At 46.7% G+C, this 13,313-nt stretch overlaps 1 protein-coding gene across 27 annotated transcripts in view; it reads right to left on the minus strand.

Annotated features, from left to right (window-relative positions):
* The window catches only part of CHL1 (cell adhesion molecule L1 like), a 122,688-nt gene that overhangs the window by 50,358 nt on the left and 59,017 nt on the right, over positions 1-13,313 (minus strand). For 18 of the 27 annotated variants that reach the window (XR_015274784.1, XR_015274782.1, XR_015274783.1 and 15 more), the window contains one exon: positions 990-1,179. Coding sequence is in view for 23 of the 27 variants with exons in the window: in XM_086845214.1 (XP_086701340.1) it covers positions 990-1,080 (91 nt within the window). In the remaining 4 variants the exon portion in view is untranslated. Of the gene's footprint in view, positions 1-989; positions 1,180-2,141; positions 3,122-12,103; positions 12,419-13,313 lie in introns of those variants that run through there. The other 9 variants (XR_015274781.1, XM_086845219.1, XM_086845208.1 and 6 more) reach the window with 5 other exon arrangements.

Consider the following 13,313-nt stretch of genomic DNA (forward strand, 5'->3'; position numbering starts at 1 on the left):
TTCCTTCCTGGAAAAAACCTAGAAACCTCTACTTCCCAATGTAAATTTGGATAGTTTTACAAAAATATCCTATAAACCTGCTCAGTTGGCTTCCTCTTGGAGCCAGGGCTATTGGCAGGCTCCAGAGTGCTAAGAGCTCATGGCAGATCCACAGGATGCCCTGAAACTGGCCCATGTCCTACTCTGAGACCCTGAAAAAAACCCCTAAATTTATTATTCCTTAGGTTTACTTCTTTATTTTTCCCCACCATAATTAATAAACCCTAATACTGCTGAGTTTTGCTTTGTTGGGTTGTTTGGGGTTTTTTTTGCAACCGAAACAACAAAGCAAAATGCAATTTTCAACCCTTCTGGTCCATTTATGTCTGAAAAATGCAAAGCTCGGGAGGTCTGGGCTGTACTCCAGGCAGAGGGGTCCTCTGGCTTTCCTGGGATTTTCCCTGTGAGCCTCATCCTGCATTTTACACATGTCCTGGAAGCTCATGATCCATGTCAAACAAGCAGTTTGAATTCATCCCAGCTGGTGGGGGATGCAGGAGTTGCTCCCTGGGGCAGGACTCGGAGTGTGAAATCCTTCTCTGGGGACCAACATTTGCCCTGAGACATCCACCTGCTCCTTTCCCAGGTTGGAACAGCATCTTGCACGACAAGTAAGGAGGGATATACACACATCAAACAAGCTTCAGGGGGATTCAGAGCCAAAATGAGGAATTGAAGGACAAACCCAAACCCTCGGAGCTAAGCGTTGCGTTGGATGGCAAACACCAGAGAGACATTATTAGACAACTTTACTGCTCCATTTAAGCAGGCCTAAACAGGACAGCTTAGCTTTTGATCAGACCTGAATTTCCCAAAGGCCACATCGTGGCAAGATTAAATTCCAAATGGAACACAACTGGAAAGGAGGATTTAATATTTTTCCTTCAGGGATAGCTGGAAAGGAATACCAAACAAAACAGCAAAGTGCACAGCAAATAGCTACAACTCACCTGATAATGGTATTTCAATAGCTGCTGCCAAACTCAATACAAAGAAAAACAGGCATATGGTGATGCCTTTTGTGCTTAATAGCATCTCCATCACTCTTCTGTAAACAAGGAGTCCAAACAGAATGAGAGATACCTTATGCTTCCGCTCACTGTCACTTCAAATCAGGCACAGGGATGTGAAAGTGGGAGTCTGGTGGAGAGAACAAACAGCAATATTAGCCTGCAATATCAGCCTGGCTCTGACACGGTTATAAAATTAAAGCAATGCTTCAGGTTTGCAGCTAAATAGCACTAAATGGTCCATTTTCCTCTCGCCCCATCCCCTGGCTTCAGGAAGAGCCTCTGTTTAAATCCTAACATAAAAACACATGCACAAAAGTACAGCTCTATTGTAGCACAGAAGTATAATTATTTTTTTGCTGTTTGGCAATTAAAAGTAGGGATGGTTTGGAATATGGTGTATTTGTAATCATTCCAGTTCATAAATTTTACTAATGGGACTTGTGTAAGTTGGAAAGTAATGTAACAGATCTAATGAGAGAAATTTGGTACACTAATGACTTTGCTCGTAAATCTCATTTGTCTTTTATCTTTCATTTATGCTCAAAGAAGGACACAATCTCATTTAGTTCATTACTAGGAACCAGAACATGAAACCTTTGCTTTTCCCCCACAGTCCCAGAACTACTCTACGTGGGTTTTACACATTCCATTAGACACCCTTAGGTTCTGAATTACAAGGCAAACATGTTGTGTAGCTGCGAAAAGAAAGACAGATCCAGCTCTAAAGAGCACTTAAGTGAAATTCACTGAGAAGTCAAGGAGAGAATTCTGATTTAGATCAAAAATCAGGAAGAAATCCTTCTCTGTATGGGTGGGGAGGCCCTGGCAGATTCCCAGAGCAGCTGGGGCTGTCCCTGGATCCCTGGAAGAGCCCAAGGCCAGGCTGGACAGGGCTTGGAGCAGCCTGGGACAGTGGGAGGTGTCCCTGCCCATGGCAAAGGGTGGGAGAAGATGATTTCAAATGCCCCTTCCAACCCAAACCACTCTGGGGTTCTGTGATTCTGCAAATGTGGGTTCAGGGAGGATTCCAGCCACCAGCTTCATCCACAGTACCTGAGTGAATTATTAACCAGCACAAGCTGTGTTTACCTGTGCACGCTCTAACAGAGCTAAGGGACATCAGTCTCAGGAGAATGCAGACCTCAATTATCAGGATAACTTTGATAAAACACATGCAGGAGGCACAGGCTGAGCAGGCAGCCCGGCCTGGCACGGCCTGCCCATGGCCTGCACCAGGGCAATCCGGCTGAGCCTGCCTCACACACAGCTCTCGGATCTTTGCACATCCCACCCCGTTAATCCAGGGATCAGCAAAGCAATCCTGGGATCACAGCTGGCGTGGGGGACAGCAGGAGGTGGCACTGGGGATGGCTGGGCTTGCCCAGCACAGCTGGAGCAGAGGCCGAGCTCAGCCACACCGCCCACAGCCTCCAGTGCCTGGGGGTTTTCCCCTCTTTTCCCTACAAACAGAGGTTTCCCTTTCCCCCAGCACATTCCCTCTCCCATGGGCTCTGAGATGAGCACAGCTTGTGCTGCAGCCCTCCCTCCAGGATGAGCTTTGTTCACACGGCCACCAGCCCACCAAAACTTCCTGGGAGTTCACATCTGTGAGACCAAAATCCCCGGCTGAGGATTGAAATTGGCCAACGAGGGGCAAGCGACAGACACGATAATCACATAAGCCTCGTTTGTTTGGAAATGAGGCTAAAAACCAGATGTCTTTTAAGTATCTTAGGCCCCGAGTATTTGCTGATGGAAGAAGCTGACTAATCTGCTTAGTGCCCCGCTCTGCAGAAGGGCACTGGAGGGGACAAGGACAGGGGACAGGCTCAGCTGGTACCCCCAGGCTATCCTGGGTGTAAATCAGCCAGAATCAGGCAACACCAGTAGTTCTGTTTGTCGATATTCCCTCAGTTTGAGTTCTCCTGGCTCTGACTTGTGAGCAGCAGAGCTTTCCAAAGCTCAGCCTGCCAAAACCTGGGCTGTGTGACAGCCCGGGGGACACACAGGACACGCAGCAGCCCCAGCCAGCAGCCACCTGATGGCTGCTGTCACTGCAGGATGGGGCTGTCCCCCTCTTCACCTGCTCCTGGCACACGCCCAGCCCCAGATCTGTGCCACCGGCGGTAAAACAGATGCTCTGACAGAAATCCCTCTGGATGCAGAGCTGCACTTTAGGCTCATAAAAACCTGACCAGCCGCGCTGCCTGCAGATGGTGGGCTGGGGGCAGCGAGAGCCTCCTCTCCCCCATCTGCTGACAGCTCTGGGGACAGGAGCAGGCAGGTCAGGATGGCAGCCAGAGGCAGGGGAGCTGGGATTACAGGAGGTCTGCAGCTTGCTTAGGTCACAGCAAGTTTTGTTTTAGATGAGTGTCACAAAGCGTTGTATAAATTCAGATTAAATTCAAGAAAAAGACAAGAGCACAGCTCGGTTCCTTAACCAAACCAATTAGCTCACACCTTATTTTTTTTTTTTTTTCCTTATTTTTTTTAATGAAGTGCCAGAGCAAAGCAGCAATGTTCCAAGCAAGCAGGATATCCTTCATCATGTGCTACAGCCCGACTTGCCTCTGCAGGCTGCTGTAATTAGTTGGCCTGTCTAGCACCTCACTCCTGTTCCCTGGCTTGAATACTAATGCTGACAGCACCAGCATTTGGAAGCAGCCAGCACAGGGGGACCAGCAGTGATGGACTTGTGCACATCCTGCAGATAATTCCACTTGGAAACCTCCCTGTGGCCGTGCTGGACCTCAGCTGGATTATTCTGAGGGGTTTCCACGAGGTGCAGCCCTGGGGTGATGTGAATCAAGCAAGAGGTTCTTTGCAGAGGTATTTACCTCGTGCCAACCTCCCAGCAAGATAAACCTCCTGCTGCTATGGCTGTTATCCCTGGTGGAGTAGCAGAGGCAATATCCTGGTTGTGACAGCAATTATGGAATGCCAACACCTCACACACATCTCCCCTGACGTGCCCCACTCTGTGCCCTGTTCTGGGTGCTGCTGGAGCTCAGCAGGCAGGCAGGTGAGGCACATCCTCCCTGCAGGGACCTGGGCCAGGCTCTTCACCTTTTTAAGGTGACATTTAGGCAGGGCTGCCAAGCTTTGGCTGTCCCACCAGGCCTCAGGTGAAACTGCTGAGATCCTGATTAAATCCCCGACCTTCCCTCACCTCCAGCACCCAAAACACCCCGAGCCCCATCCTTGATGAGCAATATCCCCCAGACAGCCTATCCATCCCTCCTGGCTTCAGACACAGCCACACACCCAAACTTCATGCAGCACAATCTCTCTCTCTCTCTCCAGTGATGATTAAACTCCAAACCCAAACTTCTCAACGTGTGCCAGTTCCTAGCAAATGAACAATTTCGCTGCCTAAGTAATTTGGAGCAATGACTGGGGGAGCTGTGCAGGCACTTGGCAGCCGTGGGCAGGTTGTGGTCTCACTGGTGCCAAAGCACAGCTCTGTCCTTGGGGTAGGAGAGTGCCAGGAACCCACTTGTAAAATCCTGACCTTGGAGAAATCATCAGCCCTGCTCTCCGAGCTGGGTCAGGCCCAGAGTCCTGCTTTTCACAGAATTACAGGATGGTTTGGGTTGGAAGGGACCTTAAAAATCATTTTCTCCCACCCCCTGCCATGGGCAGAGACACCACCTTCCACTATCTCAGATGTCTCCAAGCCCTGTCCAGCCTGGCCTTGGGCATTCCCAGGGATCCAGGGGCAGCCCCAGCTGCTCTGGGCACCTGTGCCAGGGCCTGCCCACCCTCCCAGGGAAGGATTCCTTCCCAATATCCCATCCATCCCTGTCCTCTGGAAGTGGGCAGCCATTCCTGTCCCTCCATGTCCTTGTCCAAAGTCCCTCTCCAGCCTTCTTGTAACCCCACTTCAGGTACTGGAAAAAAAATTATAAAATCTCCCCCAATTCCTTTTTCCCAGGAATTCCACATCCTCCTTTGTTCCCACGTGGACTCAGTGCAGCACGCCTTGCACCAGGGATGGGGGCACCAGATTGCCCCAGAAAACCTTTCTTCTGCACAACAAATGAACACATTTGCTACAACAAATGTTACATTTGCAACCCCTCCTCTTCCTTCTTTACCCATCCTTCTTCTCTTTCCATCTTTCTATTTGCTTTTCTCTGCCCCAGGCTTAAGTCAAGTAATTTGAATTCACTGCAAATACTAATCTGAAGTTCCTTACCTGCAATTCATTATTTACTGTGCTGTTCAGTTAATAGTAAATACTGATTGCTCTAAGGACATCTCATTTGTTTGTTTAATGAGCTGCCTTTAGCTTACACTGAGCAAATCTTTCAAACTATCAGTATTTCCAAGGAGCAGTGGAGTTCCAGATTCTTTTATTATATACCCTTGCTTCCAGAAGGATGTCATAAAAATATTGGACAACCAAGCAAGAGAAAAAGATTAAATTTCCATTTATCTCATCAACCTAGTGAACAATTTTCCCTACATGTAATTACTGCATTAAAATTGCTCATAAATAGCAGCAGGATGACAGCCAAAATTCCCAGATTACGGGTCTACCTCTTCCAAGAGAAATTATAATGCACTACTAAATATGGCATCAACCTCAGCTCTTTGGTTCCCTCTTCAAATGTTCCTTGTTTAAGTCCTGTACAGCACAAATCTTGAGGAAAGTAATGGATCCCCACAGCTTAACACTGGTGCATCCCTTGGCTGAGCTTTTCATTAGCTACAACCAGGTCTAATTTCTCAGTGACACGTTACAGGACTGGTAAATATTTGTAATTAGAAATTGCAGCCTTCTGTGTGGCCCCAGTTATGGAACAACAGGAAAAAAACTCTGGGGAAAAAAAAATAAAAATTGCTTTCTAGTAGGAAAAAATAAAAGTTTGGTTGTTTAATGATTCCACATGGAATTGTTAATGTTGGAAAGGATGAGTTCGGTGCTACAGAGCACAGGGGCTGCACTGAAAAGCCTTCCAGCAAGTGGGGAATAGAAAATTCACCAAAAATAGAAAATTCAGGTAAGGAAATGTGCTCCAAAGTGTTCCCAGAGCAGCTCCCAGAAGAGGGATGACAGCTCTGGGATCCAGGCAGGGCCCTGGGGAGCTCAAAGAATGAATCAATCCCCTCAATCAATCACCTCTGAGCTCTGCCACATCTCAAGGAGCTCCCTACTCCACCAATTACCTGGGAAAGGTACAGATTTCTGCTGCATTTCTGCTGTAAATGTACTGCACTGGTTTTTATGCAGCCAGAGATCCCTTTTTTCCCTTAAAACCCCACAATGTGCAAAGTCACTTGAGAGTTTGAAAAAAAGAGGGAATATTCATAAGGACCCCATTTTAGTTCAGGTGTCAATTTACCCATTGCTTTTCCCCTAAAAGCTTTTTGACATCCCAGTGTCAGTTCCAGGCAGAAGATAACCTTCACTTGACTCTTCCCCAATCACCTATTTTGGGATGTTGCTGGTTCTTAAAAAAGCAGCCCATGATGCATATGCTAGAGGTGATTAAAATAATCACCCAAATCAGAAAGCTGCTCTTCCTTCCGTGGCAAAGTATTTCCAAACACACTGCAGCACACAACAGGCACAGAGGGATTCTGGTTTTAGATGCAATTCCACTCTCAGGAGGTTCAGTGAGAAAAGTCCATGCACTATTTATCTTGCCAAGGACTTCATAAACTTCGGACAGCACATCCAAAGGAAAAGTTTTCAGTGTAGTTACACAACTTTAGCATTATTCCACAAAATTTATGTGTTTCAACTATGATTGCAACTATTGCTCCTTCCCAGTTTTATAATCCACCAGTCTTTTAGCTCCCAAACCTAAAAACCACTCTGAAAATGGAATGAATATAATTAAAAAATAAATATGTATATAAAGCTGTAGCACAATGTAGCAGTAAAACATTCCATTCAATAAAGAGAGCGCTGGAATTCACTTCCCTGGCCCAAAGTTTTGAGGAATAAAGAAGGAATTTGGGAGGCCAGCTTGCCAGGTGCAGGCTGTCTGGGAGAGCAGGTCAGCCGTGGGCTGGGCAGGGTGACAGACTGTGCTGTCCCCTGGCTGGCTCAGTTTGATATCAGTCTGTACTGATTCTGTGCAAACTCAATTTCTGGTGTTTCTGTCAGAGATCTCCCCTGAGCTGAGGGGAAGCAAGAGGAACACGAGCATCTTGGAATCCAAAACTTGTACCAAACTCTGCTCTAGAGTTCAGTGGACCAAAGATACCTTCTCCTGGACCAATAGGTAACCTGCTGCTTCTAGAGAAAGCAAATCATTTCCAGCTTTTCCATTCCTATGATTTATTTCCTTTGCAGCCTTTATATTACACGGGACCAGGCAGCCTGCACCAGCTCTCCCTTCTCACAAATGCTCCCTTATCTGCTCCCAAAAAAATCCTGAAGTGCAATCCCCTCAAGTCTCATCAGATCACACCCTATGCTCTGAAATGTTTTAAAAGCCAGCAATAAATGATTTCTCCTGGTCATCCCTGTGCCCACATAATGGCCCAGCACCTGGGAGAGCTGATTTAATTGGCTTGGTCCATCTGGCAGCTGAAGCACTGAGTACAAGAACCACATTTGTTAAAGCCTTGCTTGGCTTTTACACACACACAGGGGTGGAAAGCTGGAGAAATGTGGCTTGTAACCTGCAAAGACACTCAGGAGCCCAGGTTTGCCAGCCCCACAGACCTGCTGGAACCTCCAAACACCTCTGAGCAGCACTTGCAGTAAAGTCTCCCAAAAAAATCCAGGGTGGAAATCAATACCTGCTTTAGCCTCTTTGTGGCAAAGGAACAAATGTGAACTGTGCCACTGGGCCATTGCTGATGATGGATAACTCATTAAACTTTAGTGATGGCATTATTGACACGGCTCTTCCCAGTAAATTGAGATAACCTGCCTCGTGGTCACTCCTTCCAGCAGGAGCACACAAAGCTGCAGCCAAATTCTGCCCTTGTGGATGCTCTGAAATATGTTAGTAAACACCAGCATCTGTAGTGATCTGAGGAGGAGAACAGCAGGGAAATGGGACACAAGGTGACCCCACAGTGGCTCACAGAGGGAGAACAGAAATCCTCTGTCCTGCAGCTGTCTGGGGAGCTTCTGGGCCAGATCTGATCAAACCTCTGCTCTTTAATACCAACAGGTCTTTCCTCTAGAAATTTAAGTGCCTTTCCTCTTTTAATTAATTACTTCCCTGCCTGTCCTCCCTGCATGAAAAACTGTTCCTCCTCCAGTTCATTTTTGGGCTGGGTTAACTGGGCAGCAACTCTGAGCACTGGGAACACTGGGCCACTACAGGAGCTCCTGTGACAGACAAGTGTACATCTCTAGACACAATCTTTCCTTGAGTGGGAACTAATCCATATTTTTACATTCATCTCCTTTAAGCCTTCTTCCAGTTCTACTGTGGCACCAACCTCTCTTTCAGGGGAAAATCTGGATTTAATGTAGTGCACTCGAGGTGTTTGTACCACATCCTGCTGCACAAATTGCTTGTGGAGATGTCGTGCAGACTTCTGAGAAACCCACACATATTTCATTAGCAAGTTTCTAAGGTATTTAGAGTGGAATTAAAAGTACCCTGCTGAAATTTTAGACTGTATTTCTTCACTGCGATATAAAGTGTACTTTGCATAATTCCTGTACAAGGCATCCTTAAAATAAAGGTCTGCTTTAAGAGCAGCCTAATCCCCCCTCCTGTGTGTCTGCTTTATCCCCTTCACATGAAGGTTTGTCCACACATCATTCCTTTTTCAGCCAATGAAAAACCAGAAATTATTGCAGCACGAGGTGACAAGGCTGCAGTAGAGCAATGTTGTGACCTACAAACACACAGTGACCATCATCCTCCTTGCTGGCCACAAACCAGCCCAGATCTGAGCTTTGCAGACACACCTGCAATCACAGCCTGTTAAAAATTCAACTGTTGTCTGAGGCTTTTGTCATTCTGCATTTCCTTGAGATGCTGCATCTCCTGAACGAGGTTAGCACATTTCTGGCCAAAACTAGTTTTATATTAATTGGAATTTTCAGTAGCCACTAGCATTTCAGCTCACAGGTAAAGCATGAAGCAAAGGACAGCAGCAGGTGGGGAGGGTGATGGGGATGAGGCTGTGCAGGCAGGAAGGGAAAGGGAAAATGGAAAATGGAAACAGGAAAAGGGGAAAGGGGAAAGGGGAAAGGGGAAAGGGGAAAGGGGAAAGGGGAAAGGGGAAAGGGAAATGGGAAAAGGGAAAAGGGAAAAGGGAAAAGGGAAAAGGGAAAAGGGGAGCTTGCAGATTGTGTTCAGATGACACTGCCAATGGCAGCCTCTGCCAATAGAGGTGATGCAAATTCTCCAAAATTTCAACATGAATTTGAAAAGGTGCCTGCTTCTTTTGTATGCTCATCCTGCCTCTTTCAAAACACATAATAATGGGAAAATCATGAGCTTTCTGCTGTTAATACAAACAAACATGAGTTACAGTAAAGCAACTCCTCCTTGAAGCAGCCCTGCCTCACCTCTCCTGGAGCCCAGCACGTGCCACAGCCAGTCTGAGCCATTCCAGCTCCTGCTTGGAGCCATCCTTGGAACACACAAAGCCAGGAGGGCTCTGCTGACTGGGAAATGTGGGCAGGGATGTGGCAGGCAGAGCTCTGGCAGGCCTCGGGCTAATGGGATTGTTCAGTCAGCAGAAAGCTGGGGGAGAAGAGCACAAAACACACTCCAAAGGCACAGCCAAGGGCTCCTCGGGATTCTGCCACAGGAGGAGCCCTGCACTCTCTCAGGTAGCAAAGGAGGGGGAAAATTTACACACCTGGCCCCTGATGGGTTCCTTTCCAGGCACAGGAACCTTCCCAGTGCCAGGAAAATCACCTGACAGTGGCAGAAACCACAGCAGGGCACTGAGAACTGCACTTGGTGCTGGTGATTCTCACAGTGTGGGTTTGTGTTTGCTGGAGAGCTCCCTGTGCTGGCAATGAGGTACAACACGAACAGGGGGAAAAGGGGGTTTAATTGCAAATGAATTGCCTCTATAAACAGCAGAAACCAGCTATTATTCCCACTCCATCCATTAAGGATCATCTTTTCCTGCTGCATCCCAGGCAGGTGAACTCACTCACGATGTACAGCGCTGGCAATACTGTCAGATATCAAAACCCCTGAATCTGAGCTCCCTGCTTCATCTGTGCCAGGAAAAATACACACTCACAGAACTTCTCTGCCTCAAGAACTCAGGAGATGCACAGTGTATTCCCAAGACCTTGAGAGAAAAATCCTGGTGGGTTTCACACACAAAATCTTAAACCCCAAGAAAAACTGTCCCCAAAACTGCAGCAAATCTCCTCTCTCAGTTTTACCCTGCATCTCAGCACAATGGCATTGAAAGTCACTGGGACACTGCGTGTTCCTAATTTAAATTGCAGCCAGTGACTCGTGACCACGGAGAGTTTCACAGCGAGCAGGCTCTGATTCTCCTCCTGTGCAATAACACAGATTAGCTCTTGCAGCTTCGTGGAGGATCTCCCCACACTTTTCCCAATAACTCAAGGCCATTAAGCTTCCAACATTTTCTACATTGCCAGAGATACAAGGGATTACTTAGGGGAAAAAAAAAATTAAAAATCAAGTGAAATGTGATTTCACACAGACGCTGCATGGAAGCGTTTAAGGGTTCAAGTGAAACACCATCCACACCACTCTGAAATCCTGCTGTGCCTGCCTGGACAGGAGCAGCATCTCTCAGCTGGGGAATCTTGGTGTGATTCTACAGGAGGATCCAGTGGGACTGACAGTCTGCCAAGGCAGTACCACCACAGGAATTGATTTGTGGCAATAACTGTAGGATTTGGCCCAGTTTGTGCATTAGGAATCTGAGCACCTGAGCAAGCAGGATGGCACTAGAGATGCATGGATAATTCATCCCAATTCTGCATTCCCTACTTTCCCTGTTTTCACCTGGGATCTACAACAATTTCCTTTTTCCATGAAGAACTTCCCAGCTCAACAAAACCCCCAATAAGCCTAAATAAAAGCCCACATTGTGCAGCCCAGCCCACCCAGGGGAGACACTCGTGTTTCACCTGAGTTTTCAGGAGCTCACTTTTAGAGACTCATGAAGAAGATGGGACAAATTTTTTGTCAGGATCTCCAGGGAGGAAAGAGCTCAGAATCATACCAGGAGTGCCTGAGACATTCTCCTAAACAGAATAATGCTGCAATTTATCTGGTCATCATTTTGTTCCTATAGCTATGGAAATGTTTTTTGGCAAATCTTTCAGGGAAATCAAGTTGTTGATAAGGCGAGGATTATTTCTGAGCACAGCAGCAATTTTCTGTACTTGCTCCAGTAGTTTTACCATTGTAAGGGAAAAGCATCATTCAAAACACTCCAAACCCCAATGATTTTCTAGCTGCAACAGTTGCTTTTCTCCATTAATACCTTTTTTTTTTTTTTTTTCCAAGGCACTAAATCAAAACATCCATCAACCACGCCGAAGACAGCTGGCTGACAATATATTGAATATATCTACTGTAGCTGTGAAAGAAAGGGAAGAGACTCTGTAATTCTGCTTCTCTCTCCTCGGGATCCACATTCATCACCCTTTCAGCAGTGGCAGGATGCAGAGAAGCAGCTGTCAGTGACTGCAGTGCCTTCAGGTGATCACAGGAGATGTTTCATCAGGCACAGCTCAAGCCCTGGCTGTATTTTAAGGCACAGTTGATCTTTAGAGATTCAATTTGACTCCAGCTAGGTGGCTGAGCAGAAAACAATGAGGAAGCAACACAGGCAGCAAAACACACTGTTCAAACAGCCTAAAAGCCTCAGAGAAACACAGCTGCTTGGAAAAATATGATTTACCTGTTTACCGGGGAAAATGTTTTGAAGGAAATTGGGCAAAACTAAATCTATTCCCTCAGCTCGTGAGGGGTTGGTGAAGTATCCCCCAAGGCCACACAAGAAGGTTTAGAAACAACCCAGAGAAGTGCCCAGTAACTAGAGGGCAATTTAGATGCCTCCTTTTTCCTTTATTTTGGTTTTTGTTTTCCATGGCAACAGCAAAATCCACTCACCTAAAATGAGATCTTTGTTTCAAAAGCTGGGGCTGCTGCTCGCTCCCCATGATGTGACTTTCTGAACACTGAGCACAAACCCACCATTATAGTCCCCCAGCTTTGGAAAAAAACTCCACTCCACCTTGCTGGAAATTAAAGTAAATAAAATCAAATTAGAAGTACAGCAAGCAAATATCAGGAGTGGAAAGTTCTGCCTGAACAATTAAAATCTGCTGAAGTTATGTAAAACTGCAAGGGGAAGCTTCACATTGAATGTCAAACAGGCAAAAGCAGGATTTTGCTGCTCATTCTGTGCACAACACCAAGTTCTTCAGGACAAGGGTGGCTTTTTCTCCCCAGCCCCCCTGCAGAGGTGTTGCTCTAATCAATGTTTTGCACGGTGGGAGGAGTGTTTTTCATGCCACATGCATGAAAACTGCATTACAGACTTCTTCACCCAGAGCTTCTACAGCACCACAGACATTGCTCTGCCTTCTTCTTAAAAAAAATAAAGCAATTGTCAGTACTGTTGGTTAAATCTATTTTGTGTCACATCGTGGATAAACTCAATGCTCTCTAATCATTATCTCACAAAAACTAATTATGTTCCTAATAAAGACTACCCAGAAAGTGGCTGAAAACCCCCTGAAATATCCCAGAGAGGAGTCAGTCAGCCCTGCATACACTTGTCTCTCAAATAGCTCTGACAACCTCTGCTCCTTCACACTTCCCTGCAGCCCTGAGCCTGGAAATGTCCCCAGAGCATGGAAGAACTTGTGGATTTACTCTTTATGGATCTGAGCATTTCCAAGAGCTCTCCTGACACAGACCATGCAGGGGCACCTCCCATTCCTTATCCTGCCCAGCCCAACTGCTCGGTCAAACCACATTTGTGATGGAACTGGCCTGCAGCTGGGAGCCTGAGGGATGCTCGGAGGTACTCCCTAAAAATGGAACCAGGTTATTATAAATAAGATTTCCTGTTAGATGACTGGCATGAACCCTTTAGAAGTGCAGGTGACAGCTTGGCAGAACCAGAAGGTGCAAAGGGAGCTCACCAGGAGTCTGATATTAAACACAGAAAACTCCCCATGGCTGGGGCAGCTCCTGGCACGAGGGCACGAGGCCAGCCCTGCTGCAGTAGAGACACACAACTCCTCCTTTAGTCAGGGAACCTGACTAAACTCCACTGAAAGGTTCCTTGATGCTAGAAGAGAGCTAATTCTGT

Source organism: Cyanistes caeruleus, chromosome 11 (genome assembly GCF_971803275.1).
Source record: "Cyanistes caeruleus chromosome 11, bCyaCae1.hap1.1, whole genome shotgun sequence".
Classification (NCBI taxonomy): Eukaryota; Metazoa; Chordata; class Aves; order Passeriformes; family Paridae; genus Cyanistes; species Cyanistes caeruleus.